We start from the raw sequence: 19,555 nt of genomic DNA, 5'->3' as shown, positions 1-19,555 counted from the left end.
TGTACCACTTACCAGTGATCCCTGCCTGTGTCACGGTAACGACTTTATTAAGAAATGTGTTCTTGAGTAGTGAACTTACTCTATCAGACAAATAAAACCACAAATTTAGTTGAACTGGAAATCACTTGTTACTTTGCCTCTTTAACTATCATTATAACATAAATTGTAACAGTTACAACCGTCTCTGGGAGTACACGGATATTTTACAGCTATTGTAAATGAGCGGTATTACAGTTGGAGATATGTGGCTATAAAACCACAGGAAAGGTAGTTGAAGAAAGAACACCTGGTTACGTATAGGTTTCCAAGCCCTGCGTATCAAAAGACAGAAAATATGTGCTTCACTATCACCTTTTAAGGAATAACAGCAGGTTACTGTATATTTATGCACTACGGCGCTGCACACATTGGCTACAGATGCTTTAAAGAGTCCTGATTCCCAACCTGTGTGTGGCTCTATTCCGTGAATTAAACCCACCCCTGAGACCAACAGCACTTCCTTTCAAATAATTTAGGGATCTCATCTCTAGTCTTCTGGATAGAATTCATGGCGTGGAACATTTGCTAGGTCCTAATTTTGTTTGTTTGTTTGTTTGCAGAAGCTCAAAATTAAAGGCAAATATCATTAGCCCCAGCTGACTGATGAAGAAACTGAACCAAAAGAGACGTTTTAAAGCAAAATGCCACACCCCAGTAGTAAAAGGACAAACGTCATGAATAGACAATTCATAGAAGACATACATGTGGCCAATAAAATTTAAAAAAGACTCAACCTCACTACTTAGCAAATTTTTTTAACTTTTTTTAATGTTTATTTATTTTTGAGAGAGAGAGACAGAGTTCGAGTGGGAGAGAAGCAGAGAGAGAGGGAGACAGAATCCGAAGCAGGCTCCAGGCTGAGCTGTCAGCACAGGGCCCCATGCGGGACTTGACCTCGTGAACTGTGAGATCATGACCTGAGCTGAAGTCAGACACTTAACTGACTGAGCCAACCAGGCACCCCGCATTACGAGTCTTTAATATGTTCTCGTTTCACACCTATTGAATTCTGTACTAAGTAAATACTTATTTACAAAAATGTTCAACAAAATATTAAATATGAAAGAATAACAAAAAGTAAAAACTCTAATTTCTAACAATAGGAAAAAGGATAAATAAATAATTATCATGTAAGAAGACACTAGGCAACCGTTAAAATTCACATTTTAACAATATTTAATAATATGAGGAATGCTCATAATAAAACATTAGCTAAAAAAGTAGGACATAGAACTTTCAAGTACAACCTTAGTTGTATTTTTCAGTATATACACAGATTATTCAAGAAAGTGAGATGGATGGAATGTAGCAAAGTATTAGCAGTGATTAGCTTTCTTTTTCTATTTCTATATTTCCCAGTGTTTCTGCAATGAAACAAAATACCACTTTTATGATGGAGCATGGGGTTTGAGGAAATTATTTTGAAAGCCAAAGTGAGCAAGGGAACACAGGACTTAGAAATGCGAATGTTGGCTTTGCAGTTGTAGGGGCGGGAAATTGTTCCCTTCTTCCTTTCTAGATTCTTTGGTTGGTCTAATGAAATTCACGTGAGACAGATTAATAAGAGGAAAACCAATTTAATTTTGCACTTATGGAAACCCCACAAAAACACAAGAGGCTCAAAGACAAGCAATATGAGGCTTCTAGACCATCCTGAACTAAGAGATGAGAGAGGGTGCCTGGGGCTCCAGGGCGGGGAGGAGGGTAATTCACAGGATGAGGAGGAGAATAAGAGCAGATGTTTAGTAATTACACGTTGGTCCTGCCATACAGATAGGTCATTCCGATAAAAAGTAATCTCGGGTAATAGCTCTGTTCCTGAACCAGGCCTCCTATCTAACTGAATTCTTTTAGGTAGTTAAGGAAGGGATCAAAGTTTTTCTTAAACCTGCTGGGTCTTCACTGACCTCAGCTCAAAATGATACGCGTGCCAAAGTGGCACGTTTTGGGTGGCATATTCTCCTCCTTTTCACAGTTATCTGGCCACTAAGATAAAAACTGCCTTTGGATCCGACTTCCACGTGGAATCCTAAAAACACCTGAACTCAGATACAGAGAATAAATTGGTGGTTGTGGGACAGGGGGTGGGGGACAGGAAGGGAAATGGGTGAAGGTGATCAAAAGTATAAACTTCCAGTTATAAAATAGATAAGTCCTGGGGATGTAATGCACAACACGGTGACTACAGTTAATAGGACTGTGTCATACATTTGAAAGCGGCTGAGACAGTACATCTTAAAAGTTCGCATCACAAGACAAAAAAATGTGTAACTGTGTGGAGATGAATGCTGATGAGACTTATTCTGGTAATCACTTCACAATATATACAAATACTGAGTCGTTGTGCTGTGCGCCTGAAACTAATGTATGTCAATTATATCTCAAAGAATGAAAAGAAAAATTTTTAAGTAAAAAAATTTTTAAAAATCTCATTCTGAACTGAGATTTGAAAATTGGACTCTTGAGACTTGTAGAGGCTTCACGACTGGGTTTCAGAGCCCCTCTTGAGATTTCGTGTAAAACATTCCTGTTTGTGTGTCCGTGCATTTTTCTGGGGGCACGGTACAGAGCTTTAAGGTATTTAAAGGGATCCTTGTCCACAGAAGTTAAAAATGAACATAGAGTTTAGCTGAGTAGTGAGTGAATCAGCTTAGTTCAACTATGATTAATGTAGTCAAGCCCTATTGTCGGTTTCTCTCCTTTCCTCATTAGCCAGATATTTAACATGCTGTTCCAGATCACACTGCAATTCCTACAGATATAAATCTAGTACACCAAACTACAGTCACCTTGGAATCTGACACACGGCCCATGCAAAAGCCTAACCTAAATGAAAAAAAGTAATTATATTTTTAAAATAACAATCGCTAATAATATTTTTACATTTCTCCAGGTATCTGTATATGTAGTCTTATAATACAGTGGTAATATCACTCCCATTTCACAGATAAGAAAACTAAGCCCCTGATAGAAGAAATGACTTGGTGTACAGGCAAGCAGCTAATTTTAATGGCTCCTGAGTCCTGGGTCACTGCTGCGGACACTTGTCAAAGTCTCTCCTTTTTCATTTGAAGGACAGCAGAATTTGCCACGCTAAAATATGCCTTTTTGGCATAAAGATTATTGTGGACTGATTTTAAGAAACAGCAGATACAGGAGAAGCTCTGAAACCCGAGTAGAAGTTACCCTTTTGGAAGAGGCATTTGCTGTTTATAAGGGAAATCTCCATGTGTAAGGGCGTCTCCCTCTCTGTACCAGGAAGAGGAGGATGGCCCTAAATCTTTAGAAACTCTTACAGTGGAAAAGGTGAGGACTTAAATCTGCATAAAAACCATACCCTGGTTTACTGTGCTTTGCCTGAAAACCTCCCGCATCTGGCCTTCCCTCCTCCCCACCGCCAACATCTTCTTTGGTCTTTCGCTCCAGGTGGATTTAAGGTGTTGGCTGCACGATTGTGAACGCACTTGATGAGACGAACGGAAGCAGTGCTTAAAAGGTATCTTATATCTGTTTTGTAGGCCCATAACCGAAACCTGCTGTCCATAGATTTTGATCACAATACTCGCACGGGAAAGATCTACGATGACCACCGGAAATTCACCCTTCGAATTCTTTACGACCAGACAGGACGACCTATTCTGTGGTCTCCCGTAAGCAGATACAATGAAGTGAACATCACATATTCACCTTCGGGGTTGGTGACATTCATTCAAAGAGGGACGTGGAATGAAAAAATGGAATATGACCAGAGTGGAAAAATAATTTCAAGAACTTGGGCTGATGGGAAAATTTGGAGCTATACCTACTTGGAAAAGGTAAGTATGTAAGGACAAGAAACTACTTCTGAGTTTCTGAATGAGAATATTGCAAATGGTCCTAGTTACCGATCTTGGCGAGGAGACGTACAGGAGAAAAAAGTCTGTTCTCGCTGTTCGGCTCTGTTCAAGTAACAACAACAACAAAATGAATGTATACGGAGAAGCTGTTTTTCAGCTGAAAACTTTCCCCAACTGCACACTCTGCCAGGTACTCTTTCAAACTGAAGTCAGGATAATGGCTTAGCTTTCTCCTTATTTGAGAGTATTTGCTACCGCTCTTGAAAAGGTATCTTCATTATTATGAAAGCTCACACTGAGGTAAAATAAGTGGAAAATTATAAAATTGTGTGTTAATGTGTCTCAGCTCTGGAGAAGAGCCTCTTACACAGAGGATCAGGAATTCGGATTTTGTTAGGATAATCGGTGAAGTTTTAGTAGTATACATTTCAGGACTAATTTTCACAAGTAATCAGTCTGAGCAAATGGTGGCAGTGGGGCCTCATTGGTGACAGTCCTTTGTGTACAGTGAGTCTCCAGCAGCACCTGTAACGGGAGCCCGGGGCCTCCCGTCTGGCAGACATAGACAATGATTTTAATCCCACCACCGGAACCATTTATCAGACAGCCACCACATAGCAAAATGGTTTCTGGCCACATCAGCAGCAGAGAACAGTAAGGGAAATTGATTTCTATCCCTCCATCTCAATTTCTGATGTGCTAAGATGGTGTCTCTTGTTTCCCAAATCTATCCATTCAACTGGATTCATCAGTCCTGAATTAATTTCTGGGAAAATTGAAAGATGCTTTCCCTTGAGGATTTAAGGATAATCACAGCAAGTTAACCCCTAAAAGTTCTTACAGATGTCATAGGAACTCATAGCTCACATGACAGATTTTCGCTATTTGCACCAAATAATGCCAAGCCTTTCTCTCTAGTTTTTTAATGTTTATTTACTTTTGAGAGAGAGAGAGAGAGAGACAGAGTGCAATCAGGGGAGGAGCAGAGAGAGAGGGAGACACAGAATCGGAAGCAGGCTCCAGGCTCTGAGCTGTCAGCACAGAGCCTGACGCAGGGCTTGAACCCATGAACCGTAAGATCATGACCTGAGCCGAAGTCGGACACTTAACTGACTGAAGCACCCAGGCACCCCAATGCCAAGCCTTTCTGATACACTCCCCAAAGTTTTGAAGGAAAAAAAGCATGCCAATGGTTGTATGTCACCATAAAACTGTAACTACTTCCCAGAAGCAGTTGCTAGAGAATTTGCCAAATTGCAAATGCCTAGGAGATAAAACAGAATTCTACTCGGGAGTCAGGGTAAAGAAGGGAGTCCTCTGCTATATCCACCCCTTGTCTGCTGAAGAAACAGATCAAATCTGGGGCACCTGGGTGGCGCAGTCGGTTAAGCGTCCGACTTCAGCCAGGTCACGATCTCGCGGTCCGGGAGTTCGAGCCCCGCGTCAGGCTCTGGGCTGATGGCTCAGAGCCTGGAGCCAGTTTCCGATTCTGTGTCTCCCTCTCTCTCTGCCCCTCCCCCGTTCATGCTCTGCCTCTCTCTGTCCCAAAAATAAATAAACGTTGAAAAAAAAATTAAAAAAAAAAAAGAAACAGATCAAATCTATAATCTGTACTCTATGCTGGGAACATCTGAATCTTATAGAGTACGTCTTTCCTCTTGAATTTTGGTAACAAGAATGATGTGCAAAATCCTATGGCTCATGTCCTACGAAGCGCTAAACATGGTACAAAATTAAATGAATCCCATTACATGGGAGACGCATGTAGCGACCTTCATATGAAAAAAAGATGCCAGGGTTGCCTGGGTGGCTCAGTCGGTTAAGCGTTCAACTCTTAATCTCGGCTCAGGTCATGATCTCGCGGTTCTTGGGTCTGAGCCCCACATGGGGCTCTACGCTGACAGCGTGGAGCCTGCTTGGGATTGTGTCTCTCCTTCTATCTGCCCCCCCCCCCCCCGCTTGTTCTTCCTTTGTCTCTCTCTCTTGCTTTCTCTGTCTGTCTCTCTCTCTGTCTCTCAAAAATAAATAAACATATTGTAAATTTTTTTGAAAAGATGCCGCTGATTATTAGATTATAAACTGATTTGTTTTTCGAGGAATGAGGACGCGTTTGCACTGACCCCTCCGCAGGTCGCACATGTGGCTAGTGAAGTAGCCAACACTCCCTAGGAGCCGCATGGGTTTGAACTCCTAACCCCAGCTTCATTAGCGCGTAGTTTGCACACTGAGCTCCAACTGCCTGTGGACAGTTGCGTCTGAGTCTCTAAAACTTTTCCTTTATGCTGTCTGTACAAAAACGAAAAAGCCTATTGAAAACCTAATGTTTAGCCCTGAGTGTAGCCTCTTTGACACCAAGGAAGCGATTTTATTGTTTCTCTTTTCTGAATTAGCTGATTATTTCATCGAACTTTCCTCAGCAAAGAATCACGTGAAGTAAACTTCACGTAAGTTCTCTTTGCTACAGAAACTTAGTTGGCAATAACTCTTTAAAAGCAAAACAAACAAAAAACCCCAACTGTATCCTGCAGTGGACAGAAATAAGACCTGACTGATGTGTCACGTATCAAGAGAAGCCCTAGTGACTTCCAGAGACTAGTTTACTGACCAGCGAGACAAGCCCAAATCACGTGTGCCTTTTAGTTGACTTTTGTCCCTTTCTTGAGTTCACGTTTAATTTGTTCTCTAATTAAAAAGTAGCTCCTGACTTCAGCAATCCTATTATGCAAAACTCAGAACGTGCAAAGCCCACAATTTTGGAATGGCTCTTTACTTTCCAAAAAATCATGTATCATGAGATGGAGTTTATTAACATTCTAATTACCAGCAATAATAATGCATTCAATGAATAGATGTGATGATTAAGTGAAATAACTTAATATAAGGCACCCAGGACATCTTTCAATAAAAGTTAGTTTCTTTCCATTTCCATTTGCATTATAGCATTTATTTTTCAGTCCAGAACAAACGCCACTTACTTGCTGCTCCTGGTAGGTAAATTCAAACAAGGAAGGAAAGGAGGAAGGAAAATGAAGGAAGAAAAAAAGAAAATTAAAGCATTTTTCAAATTGTGATGCTAGAAAGAAGAAAAGGGGGGGAAGCATATTGAATTTTACCAAAGTCCAACTTCCATGTAGCTTTTCCAGTGAGGTGATGAGGTTCTGTGTCTTCTTGTGCTCTTTTCTGTCCTCTGTGACATGGCCTTTGCTGGCACGTTCTTTCACTACGTGTGGGGCAGAGCAAACACAAAGACACTGGCTCTCATAGTATATTTTAAAGTAAGGATTCTCGGGGCGCCTGGGTGGCTCAGTCGGTTAAGCGTCCGACTTCAGCTCAGATCATGATCTCACAGTCCGTGAGTCCAAGCCCCGCGTCGGGCTCTGTGCTGAGAGCTCAGAGCCTGGAGCCTGTTTCAGATTCTGTGTCTCCCTCTCTCTCTGCCGCTCCCCTGCTCATGTTCTGTCTCTCTGTGTCTCAAAAATAAATAAAAACATTAAAAAAATTTTTTTTAAAGTAAGGATTCTCAAGCTTGAAAACGTAGACCTCATTTTATATCTCAAAATCCATCTGGTGTTATCTCTGTAAATTTGCTTGCCATCCCTATACCATGTTATATTCAAAACAACAGCAGATAGTTCACCTTAACGTGCAGAAATTTTGTCCAAATTACATGACTTCCGCTAGAGCAGGTGAAAGATACATGTATCATTTTCATGCACAATGGTCTCCAAGCCATTAGAAGAAAAATAATTTGGGTAATAGCTGCGGTTGCTTAAAGGATCTCTTCTCTATTAAAAAAATCAATTATTGTTTCTTAAATTTTCTCTATGTGGTCATTAATTCTCTATCTTGATTTATGAGACTTCTCTGAGTTAATTATATTTTGAAGACTTGTGGGGCTAAAATTTTGTATTACAGTAAATGTAAATCTTTCGGTTTCCTAAAATCGTTCTTAAGGACTTCATTTTTAAAATGCATTTAAAGATATTTTATAATCATTTAATAAGATGCTTTAGCCTGATACATTTACACAAAATTGCCTCTTTGGGGCTGAAATTTCCAAAGGCTGCCTCGGGGGATACAATACACTGTACATAGCTTGAGCTTCCAGGTGGCCCCACACTGCCATCTGGTGGTTGTTCAATGCTTTAGCTTTACAAATTTCTACCATCTCTCATTTCTATCTAGTCTCGTTCAAATGAATATCCGTGCTTGTTCTTTCTTTCTTCTTTACAATGCTCTCTTTTAGGATCCCACAACCAATTAAAAAAATACAAAGTCTCCCACTCTATTGTTTGCACTCCTAAGAAATGGCCTTTTATCCCACCGTAGCAGCACTGTGAGCACTGGATGGACTCATAGGCATTGTTACTGAACAAACTGATAATGCCCACCCAAAGTGAAAAGGCAGCCAAGTGAGAGCTAAATGGTATTCTGGCAACACCACAGTTACATTCACGAGATTTCTAATCGCATCATCCGCATTCTCGCCACTGGCAGAAAGCTTTAAAACAGACCGGGGAGCTTTTGAGAGAGCACGGCATCAGCACCACCTAGGAACGGGGTCAGGCAGTGGTTCACTGCAGCGCAGTGGATGAGACGGGAGTGGGGGGGTGGGGACAGTGGCGATGTGCTACAAATGTTTGGCAGGGCGCATACAGCGACTGGGAAAGGCATGGCCCAGGCAGGCTGGTACGAGATAATGCGTGGGAGCCATATGGTGATTGTCCCTGGCCTGCATCGCAGGTGACAGATGTCATTTGCTCGTGGCAAACTGACAGAACAGAGTGGAAAGGAGCTAAGAAATCGGACTGGGAGCATAGGGTAATGCAAAGGCATCTTCCGCCAGCTGCCCCCAGGGTCTGTGGGTTCTGCCTCGGTCAAGGACGTGGTTCTTCCTTCGTGTCCTCATGCCCACACAGAAAAGCCAAGTCTCCTGCCTCTCTGTTCAGTGGGAGTGCCTCTGTTTTGGAGCTGCGTGTTGTCCACAGGTGATGAGGTGACAGGGTTTCCGCACGCAGCTCTGTACCCTCGAGGCAGAGTACTTGGTGGGGAAAAACAGGATGAACAAAGGAGAAAATAACTGCTGACTTTGACTTCACGGTCCTGACATGCGATTCCAAATCAATAATTCTCAGAAGGGCAGGGAGGATATGCAGTTTCAAGAAATACAGTTAATATTAGAATCTAGTTTCATGTTTAGAAGGTTTAAGTGTACATTATGTGTGCTTATGCAATTTGTATTCATAAATATTAATGTAATTTATGTTTAGAAAATGAAAAGATACCTATCATTTACATAACACAAACTTCAGAAAATAAAGCTCAACTAAATCCTTTTGCTTGATAAGGTAATTTTCAAAAAGGGAAGGGAAAAGCGTCCTTAGAGTGTTACATGAGAATCTCCGGAGCTGAGAGTTTTTTTTAATTTTTATTAAAAGATGAGATTTAAATGCTTTTCAGTTAGAAATAGGATTGAGTCCCCTGTAAAACAGTGCTCCTTCTATGTTTGTATTTAAAGTTAAAATAAGGTAAAACCAATATCAGTGAAATACCTAATTACATGCGAGGCATTATACCTCAACAAATAACTGTTTCTGAAATACGGATCAGTTTGGAGGAAAGGGGTTGTATATCCAGAGAATTCTTCACTTCTAATGGCATGTTCCCCTAATATAGTTTAAAATATGAATTGCTTGTCAACTATAGTCCAATATTTTTAAAACGTCAACTATAGGGGCTCCCGGCAGGCTCAGTCAGTAGAACATGTGACTCTTGATCTCAAGATTGTAAGTTCGAGCCCCACGTTGGACGTAGAGATTACTTAAAAATAAAATTTTGAGGGGCGCCTGGGTGGCGCAATCGGTTAAGCGTCCGACTTCAGCCAGGTCACGATCTCGCGGTCCGTGAGTTCGAGCCCCGCATCAGGCTCTGGGCTGATGGCTCAGAGCCTGGAGCCTGTTTCCGATTCTGTGTCTCCCTCTCTCTCTGCCCCTTCCCCGTTCATGCTCTGTCTCTCTCTGTCCCAAAAATAAATAAACGTTGAAAAAATATATATAAAAAATAAATAAATAAATAAAATTTTGAAAAAATGTCAACGGTACTCAAATAAAAAACCAAATAAAACACAAATTGCAAAGCAGTAATAATAACATTTTGCATACAACTTTTGAGGAAGACATTTACGACTATGTGAAGTCAATGAATACTTTTTTGGTGACCATAACTCCACATGTGGCATGCCTCACCCTCCATTTACCTCCCTCCAGTCCATCGCCACGTGGATGCTTCTCCGCAAACAGTAACCTTTCTGGAATATTGACCGATTGCTTCTCCCAGCTCTGCCAGCACCCCACCCTTTGACTTGCTTTCAGTGGTTCCCTGTGGCCAACATGTTTAAGTCTGGTCTCTAGCATGGCTTAGAAAGCCCAGCATAATCTGGACCCAGCCTACTTAACTGGCCTTGTCTCTTGCCAGTCACCATCCCCTCCCCTCCGACACACCCACGCTCTGGCCACATGAAATTGCTCTCATCCTCTGAAAAGCCATCTCTCTTATCCAGCCCCTCACAATGCTGTGCTCTTGTCAGGGGCACTCTCTCCCTACCCTGCGCCCCCCCCCCCCCCCGTTTCCTTTCCTTCACCCGGCCAAGCCTTGGTCATTCTTTAGGTCTCGACTCGGAAGTCACTTCCTCCAGGAAGCCTTTCCTCACCTCTTAAGTCTGGGTTAGCTATTCTTCCTCTGCTAGGCACCCTGTCCTTCCTCTGTCATAACACGTTTCACACTATATTGCAGTTGCTTGGTTGCTTGTCTTCCTCCTCCCTTAAACTGTAAGCTCCATAAGGTTAGACACCGTGACTGCCCACTACTGTATCCACTAGGGTCCACCACGGTGCCTGGCACGTAGTAAGTGCTCGATAAATCTGTGTTGAATGGATGAATGCGTTTCTTCTCCTCAACTTCAGTGGTACATAATACGCTATTTCGCCTTTGTCTCGTTTCAGTCTGTGATGCTTCTCTTACATAGCCAGAGGCGTTACATCTTTGAGTATGACCAATCAGACTGTCTGCTCTCGGTCACCATGCCTAGTATGGTGCGCCACAGCTTACAAACCATGCTTTCAGTGGGCTACTACCGGAACATCTACACCCCACCAGACAGTAGCACCTCTTTTATCCAAGACTACAGTCGAGATGGCCGACTGCTACAGACCCTGCATCTGGGAACAGGGCGCAGAGTGTTATACAAATACACCAAGCAAGCAAGGCTGTCTGAGATTCTCTATGATACCACTCAGGTCACATTAACCTATGAAGAGTCTTCTGGAGTGATTAAGACAATACACCTGATGCATGACGGCTTCATTTGCACAATCAGATATAGGCAAACAGGTTTGTTGTGAAACGGTGGGGATGTGTACAACCGTACCAGTATTTTCTTATGAAATTTTTGCCGGCCACAGTGTGAAATAGAATCATCCTGCAGACATTCAGTCCAACACGTGTTCCCTTTAGTTATTAAATTATCTTCCTTTGAAAATTAAAAACCTGCTATAGACTGCATGAAAGGTGATCCCTTAGGAAACCACCACACATCTCTTTGTCCCTGTCTTGGCTCTCAGAAACGTTGAGATCAGAGAACATAGTCTGTGTGGTCATTTGTAGCTCACCACCAAATCATCCCAAAGGTGCAGCTGCAAGATTTGAGCCTCAGTGAAACGAGCTCAAGCCCCATGTGACCTCTATAAGCCTCAGCTGATGGCAAAATATGTTCAAAAGTCAGAACTTTTGAATCTGTTTCATCCCTTGAGCTTGGAAAATGCCAAATTCAGTTACTTTAATGCTGGGCTTCGTGGAAATCTGACCTGCTGATTTTGTAGCACGGGTTAAATGAATTAAAAGCATTCTTGTCAGTGATTATAACAAGAAAGCGTGTTTATAATGTCAGTTTCCTCACCCCAAGCTACCGGATGGGTTATTACTTACATAGGTCTTATAGTTAAATCATTCTATAACATACAGTATTTTTTCATATTTAATGACCACAACTGTGAGAGTACGTATCTATGAGATGACATGCTTTCGGTATGAGAGGTCAACCTCTAATATCTTATTTTGAACGTAAAAGCATTGCTGCTAAGGAAAATAACACGAGACCTTTCTGATTGTTCACCATTACGCATCTGGCTCTGTTGTCATTATTTTTATTTTGATTCCTCAGGACCTCTTATTGGACGCCAGATCTTCAGGTTCAGTGAAGAAGGTCTGGTGAATGCTCGGTTTGACTACAGCTACAACAACTTCCGCGTCACCAGCATGCAAGCTGTGATCAATGAAACCCCTTTGCCCATAGATCTGTACCGATATGTTGATGTTTCTGGTAGAACAGAGCAGTTTGGAAAATTCAGTGTAATTAATTACGATTTAAATCAGGTCATAACTACTACGGTGATGAAGCATACCAAGATCTTCAGCGCCAGCGGGCAAGTTATCGAAGTCCAATACGAAATCCTAAAGGCAATTGCCTACTGGATGACTATTCAGTATGATAATATGGGGCGTATGGTGATATGTGATATAAGAGTGGGAGTGGATGCCAACATAACAAGATACTTCTACGAATACGATGCTGACGGGCAGCTGCAGACTGTGTCCGTAAATGACAAAACCCAGTGGCGTTACAGTTATGACCTGAATGGAAACATCAACCTCTTAAGCCACGGGAATAGTGCTCGTCTTACTCCTCTCCGATATGACCTCCGAGACCGCATCACCAGACTAGGAGAAATTCAGTATAAAATGGATGAAGATGGCTTTCTGCGGCAGAGGGGAAATGACATATTTGAATATAATTCTAATGGTCTGCTCCAGAAAGCCTACAATAAGGCCTCTGGCTGGACTGTGCAGTATTACTACGATGGGCTCGGGCGACGTGTCGCCAGTAAGTCCAGCCTAGGGCAGCACCTTCAGTTCTTTTATGCAGACCTTGCCAATCCCATAAGAATTACTCATTTGTACAACCACACGAGCTCAGAGATCACATCCCTGTATTATGATCTCCAAGGTCACCTCATTGCCATGGAGCTAAGCAGTGGTGAAGAATATTACGTAGCCTGTGATAATACGGGCACGCCACTGGCTGTGTTCAGCAGCCGAGGTCAGGTGATAAAAGAGATCTTGTACACGCCTTATGGAGATATCTACCATGACACTTACCCTGACTTTCAGGTCATCATTGGTTTTCATGGAGGACTCTATGATTTGCTTACTAAATTAGTGCACCTGGGACAAAGGGATTATGATGTTGTTGCTGGTAGGTGGACAACACCTAATCATCACATATGGAAACAGTTGAACCTCCTTCCTAAACCATTCAACCTCTACTCCTTTGAAAATAACTACCCAGTTGGCAAAATTCAAGATGTTGCAAAGTATACCACAGGTACAAAGCTTTACACTAAACTTGAAATAACTCGGTGGTGTTTATCACATAATCTCCGTGCCTTTGTAAATATGCTTCCTCTTCCTGCCAGTTAGCCCACAAGTTATTATGCAGTCACTCTCTTCCTTAGTTTTCTAGGGCAAGCAAAACTGTGCAGGTGGCATAGAACACGATGCTTTTGCATCCCAGTGCATCGTTTCTTTCCTTTTAAGCTTGCTGTTTGTAGTTTTCACTCTTCAAAGCTTATATGAATGGTTTCATTTAAAAACTTCACGATTATGTTCCATCAAATAAACCTAATATTATGGTCTGTGTGGCCTCAGTGCCACCACCACATGAAGAGATTCAATATGGGGCACCTGGGTGGCTCAGTCGGTTGAGCATCCGACTCTTGGTTTTGGCTCAGGCCATGATCTCACAGTTCGTGAGTTCAAACCCCACGTTGGGCTCCATGCTGACAGTGTGGAACCTGCTTGGGATTCTCTCTCTCCCTCCCTTTGTCTCTCTCTGCTCCCCCCTGCTTGCTCGCTCGCTCTCTCTCAAAAAATAAATTAAAAAAAAATTTTTTTTAAGAGTTTCAATGCTGTAAACCCAACCCATCTCTGTGATTCTCCACGAATCAAAAGGTTTCCCAGTAGAGAGTGGATCTAGGCTTTGGAGCAGGTGATAGAAGGGGGAGTTCTATCCCTAACTTCCTAGTGGCTGAACATACTGAAGGCAGGGGAGGCATCATTCAAGCTTTCCACAAAGGTTGTAAACTATGGGCTTCATCATTTGTTTTCCTTTTCTGTTCTGTGCCTCACAGACATTGGAAGTTGGCTGGAGCTATTTGGTTTCCAGCTACACAATGTTCTACCTGGATTCCCCAAACCAGAATTAGAAAATTTGGAGTTAACTTATGAGCTTCTCCAGCTTCAGACAAAAACTCCAGAGTGGGATCCCGGAAAGGTTAGTAAAACTTTTACCATCTCTGTGTATCTGAAAAAACGAACAAACAAAACAAAACAAAAAAACCAGAGGAGCATCCAACACCCCGAGATGGCATTAACATATATTTCCTTCCTTATTTTTGAGTCATCTTGAATATTCACTAAAATGTCCATGATTAATGAGGAGGCAGAAAAAAGCTTCCATGAGGAAAGGATCAGGGAATCGGAGCTTTTAGGAAAGACAAGGCCAATATGGCACTTGGTGACCTGCTGAAGTAGACAAACAAGAGGAAGTCAACTTTTAAAATTCTGCAACGGCCTACCAAGGGCAATTATGGACTCTGTATAGAGAAAACTGTTCACTGACAGATGTAAAATCTTCAGATTTCCAACAGCAAAATAATTTAGGGTGTGGTGCATTAAGAGCATGGGAAGAACAGAATTAAATTATTCTGACCAAGAAAAAGTACATAAGATCAGTGAAGTGAAAGTAATAAAGAGTATAGGGGTAAAGTCTCTGGGAAAAAGGAATGCCAGACTAGTCCCGGTTTAACAGGTCATTTCATCAAGAGGATGAGGAACAAATGGAAACATGAAGTAACTTTTCCTTTCAATTGAAAGAAATAGAGGAGTGTCTCTTTGCAAAAAAAAAAAAATACTTCAGAATAAAACTGATATTTGGGTGGGAGGGCTTGAAATTTAAGTGTAAAAAATTATAAGGAAAAGGCAATTTTAAATGGGTGCTATAGGCTTATCCCTAAATACATATAATATGTAAAAGTAATTTTTATAATTAAAACGTCATTAAAAGTCCGTTTTGTAATTAAAAATCCTTTTTTAAAAAGTTAATCAGGGGCGCCTGGGTGGTGCAGTCGGTTAAGCGTCTGACTTCAGCCAGGTCACGATCTCGCGGTCCGTGAGTTCGAGCCCCACGTCGGGCCCTGGGCTGATGGCTCAGAGCCTGGAACCTGTTTCCGATTCTGTGTCTCCCTCTCTCTCTGCCCCTCCCCCGTTCATGCTCTGTCTCTCTCTGTCCCAAAAATAAATAAACGTTGAAAAAAAAATTAAAAAAATAAATAAATAAATAAAAAGTTAATCAAAATGTTGAAAATTGCTGAAGCCCTGTTATGGATACTTGGCGGTTCACCATTCTATTTCTTAGTATGTTTGAAAATGTCCACAATAGAAAAGTTGTTTTTGGTTTTGTTTTGTTTTTAAGTCCTCATAAGAAGATCTTCTTGCTGCTTTGCTGTGGTTATTTATAAGGTCATAATCTGTTTAAAGCCAAGAATAATGCCTTAAGCCATCTCTGCTCCTCACTGTGGCTAATGTATTACACCACGTACGGTAACAGATCGTATTAGTTACATTGGTGAAAACGAAAGGTCTTTGTTTTGGGGGAGCTGGCCCCATGTAACTTGAAGCGACTTTTGGCTCCAAGGTTCTAGTACATTTCCTTAGGTTTAACTCACCAAGACATCAAGAAATATAACCAGGTGGCCAGGTAACCTGTTAGTCTTGTCTTTGCCAAATCTCTGATGAAGAGAGTCCAAATTTATCTTGCTTTGAACTCACTCACCAGCACCGTAAAGCGAGAAGGTGCTTTCCACAGTCCCCAAGCATGACAGGTGTCTGACCCTGTGCTGCATTTTTGCACTGTGCCTTTCTTCTCTCCTAGACTATCCTAGGTATTCAGTGTGAGCTCCAGAAACAGCTCAGGAATTTCATTTCCCTGGACCAACTTCCTATGACTCCCCGATACAATGATGGACGGTGCCTTGAAGGAGGGAAGCAACCGAGGTTTGCTGCTGTTCCTTCTGTTTTTGGAAAAGGTATAAAATTCGCCATCAAGGATGGCATAGTAACAGCTGATATTATAGGAGTAGCCAACGAAGATAGCAGGCGGCTTGCTGCCATTCTCAATAATGCTCATTACCTGGAAAACCTTCATTTTACCATAGAGGGGAGGGACACTCACTACTTCATTAAGCTTGGGTCTCTGGAGGAAGACCTGGTGCTCATCGGGAACACTGGGGGGAGGCGGATTCTAGAGAATGGTGTCAATGTCACTGTGTCCCAGATGACCTCTGTGTTGAATGGGAGGACTAGACGGTTTGCGGATATCCAGCTCCAGCACGGGGCTCTGTGCTTCAACATCCGGTATGGGACAACTGTCGAAGAGGAGAAGAATCACGTGCTGGAGATTGCCAGACAACGCGCGGTGGCCCAGGCCTGGACTAAGGAACAGAGAAGGCTGCAAGAAGGGGAGGAGGGTATTCGGGCATGGACAGAGGGGGAAAAGCAGCAGCTTTTGAGCACTGGGAGGGTACAAGGTTATGATGGGTATTTTGTTTTGTCTGTCGAGCAGTATTTAGAACTTTCTGACAGCGCCAACAATATTCACTTTATGAGACAGAGTGAAATAGGCAGGAGGTAACAAAAAACATCTCTGCCTTTGCGTCACCAAAGACTGCCTGTTTTTAAAACATAAAATGGTTTGTTGTATTGGTTTTCTAGATCAGAACTCTGTATATGTAAATATGGAGGAAAAACATATCCAACTGCCTTTCAATGTGACGGAAGATGGTATTTTAATATTGTTTGTCTAAACTCTTTAAGAAATGAGAGATTTTTAGTTCTTGTGTGGCAGTATTCAAAATAACACAAGTAAAACAGCTAAAAAAAAAAAAAGAAGTTTCCAGAAAGCACCACTTTAAATTTGTCGAACCATGCACATGAGTTCAAGTGTAAAGAACCCAAGGTTCTACGTATCTCTACTGTGACGCGAAAGTTTCACGTTTAACTGTTGGCAGAACTTGCGAGCTATCTGAAAATGTGGTGCGATAGCGTTCTGAACCTTGCATTTCGAAAGACTGCCGGCCCTTTCTCATTTTCCAGATCCGTTATAGGAAACTTAACAAGTGGAAAATGGCGTCCGCCACCATCTCCCAGAGTCACGACCCATTTGCCCTTCCTCCCTGATTATTCCTCCTTGCTTGTTAAAGTAAATGCCATGTTGTTGTGCTGTGTTTTGGCGTGCGGTGGCCGGATTCTGCCTACCATGCTTCCCTGTGGGTGTGGTAACAGACTGAAATGCCACTATTTGCTCATGTGTACGTGATACCAAGGCAGCTGGCCAATGGAACGTCTCCTGCACAACCTGTTTTGACTCCATTTTTTCACCAAATTGTCTGGCTGTATTGGTGTCAGGTAAACATAGCTTCTATTAACCTGGGTAGGAATTACTCATCTATATATAGGGTGTGTTTTGGTCATAGTTTCACATTAGTGATTCCATATTTATACACTAATCCAATGGTTTTGTGCACACGAAAGGTAATTTACTACAAATGATTCTGGTACAGAAAAAAAAAAAACAAGAGGTTTTAGCAGGCATACATGCCTGGGATGCTGATAAATACATCACTACTACTGCAGAAATTCAGAAGAGCCAAAACCTTAAAAAAAAAAAAAAATAGACCTAGTACTAAGACGAAAGGAAAGCACCAAAGGGAACATCACAGTAGTTGCTGCCACATTGATTCATACCACTTAGATTTATCTTTCAAATGTACAATTCTGTATGGGACATCTCCCCTCCATAGTCAGGAAATTTAATTAAGTGAACCCTTTCCAATCGAAAACATTTCAACTGATTATAGAGAGGCAGACTGTTTTTTACCAAAACAATTGATACTTGAGTTATTTTAGTTCTCTGTCTTTACCCGTTTATTTTGATTTAATCATGTGTCCTGCCTAGGAAAATAACTATTGTCCAGAAAGGGTTATTTTTGTTCCATGATCATTTAAACTTTGGAAAAAGATCAGGATTAGTGTTAATATCAGTTGCGGTTCCTCAATCTTTATGAATCCTGTAGCAAAAAGAAGCCCCTTGGTGAGCTAGGAGATTTGTGCCCAGTGACAAAGAGACAGTTTGTAAAATGCTGCGTAATTGTAAGTTACCACAAATGAAAAGACATGACAGCACAATGTGGCCTGCAGAAAATTCCCCTGAGCCAGCTTCAGCACTTTCATCCCTGGGTCTGGATATTTGCTATGTCTGAAGGAGGATTTATGATGGAGTGTTACAGTTTGGATTCTTTCCAGCTGCTACCTAAATGCAGTGTGGGGTCATTGCCTTGCTTGGTGATGACGGTTTCCTTTGAAAATATGCGAAGTCAGAATCTGGGCTCACGTTAAGGTTTGGACAGAGTCTGGCTCCTTCACCAAGTAGAGGGAGGAAAAGGCAAGGACCCGCAGACAGTAGGGGAGGGTGTATCCAAACATTTCATTTTCAAAAACATCAGGTTGGGGTTACCACATTCTTACGTGTGTATTCTGAGAGACACAGAGAGACCGAGAGAGAATTCATGATGAACTCCTCTCTCTTTTTGATTGGAAGCACACCAGCTCAAAAGATTACTAATCCAGACTATAATCATATTATTTTTTTTTTCTGAATCAGGCCTGTGTTAGTGGTATACTGTTTATTCAGGATGGGATTCTAAAATTATGAACCAACTTGTTGGAAATTTGAATACCTCCACACCAGCCTAAAAATGGACCTTATGTTCCTAGAACCTCTGATGTTCTTTTAAATCAATGGAAAAATAATTTGTGAACTGTATATAGAGAGTGCATTCATAAATGTGATGATGTATTTTATCACTAATCCAAGATGTCAATATTAGAGTCTATTTTGCTTATATTTTAAGCGATTATTATACTTTTTGCAATTCACTGATGATGTATCATTTTCAAACTGCTTTAAATATCCATTAGAAACAAATATTTGAGGCTTTTACTTAATAGTAATTACCTTGAACTGTGCATTTCTAGTTTGTAATACATATTTATTTAGTTTGTGCCTTTAGTTTCTTAAAGTTACATTTGTATTATATTCAGGAAATGCACTTTTTATCACTTATAGCTGTGGTTTTAATACTGCCTTGAACTATTATTACTCTCTTTACCTCTCCCGAAGTTTGTGGGAGGAAGAGGAAAAAAAAAAAACCCAAAAGGTTAGCGCTAATGCACAGTAAATCTAAGAGAAACATTTTGGCATTTCTTAATAAGAACGTGGAGACGTGGGGTACATCGTTCAGCTGAATACAAAGAATGCCGTCATTGATTTGTAATTCTGAACTTTAAATTAGCGAAAGAACACTTTGTTTGCATTCCCTGATGAAAGTGAATGCATCTTACAGAGAAACACGAATTTCTCACACCCAGAGCACAGGCACAGGCAGCTGACACTGGACCGCCACACGCTATTCAAGTTAGAATGAGGGCACTCTAGTTGGGCTCTCATG

The 19,555-nt window shown here is 41.5% G+C and overlaps 1 protein-coding gene across 1 annotated transcript in view; it reads left to right on the top strand.

Annotated features, from left to right (window-relative positions):
* TENM1 (teneurin transmembrane protein 1) overlaps positions 1-19,286 on the top strand; it is a 768,359-nt gene extending 749,073 nt beyond the window's left edge. The window contains exons 29-33 of the mRNA XM_043570666.1: positions 3,558-3,854; positions 10,877-11,264; positions 12,094-13,314; positions 14,120-14,262; positions 15,922-19,286. Coding sequence (XP_043426601.1) covers positions 3,558-3,854; positions 10,877-11,264; positions 12,094-13,314; positions 14,120-14,262; positions 15,922-16,680 — 2,808 coding nt within the window. The 3' untranslated portion in view covers positions 16,681-19,286. The remainder of the gene's footprint in view (positions 1-3,557; positions 3,855-10,876; positions 11,265-12,093; positions 13,315-14,119; positions 14,263-15,921) is intronic.
* The last annotated feature ends 269 nt before the right edge of the window (positions 19,287-19,555 follow it).

This window comes from Prionailurus bengalensis, chromosome X (assembly GCF_016509475.1).
Source record: "Prionailurus bengalensis isolate Pbe53 chromosome X, Fcat_Pben_1.1_paternal_pri, whole genome shotgun sequence".
In the NCBI taxonomy this organism is placed as follows: domain Eukaryota; kingdom Metazoa; phylum Chordata; class Mammalia; order Carnivora; family Felidae; genus Prionailurus; species Prionailurus bengalensis.
The sequence above is the reverse complement of the archived record's forward strand: the minus strand, read 5'-3'. Positions and strand labels throughout refer to the sequence as shown.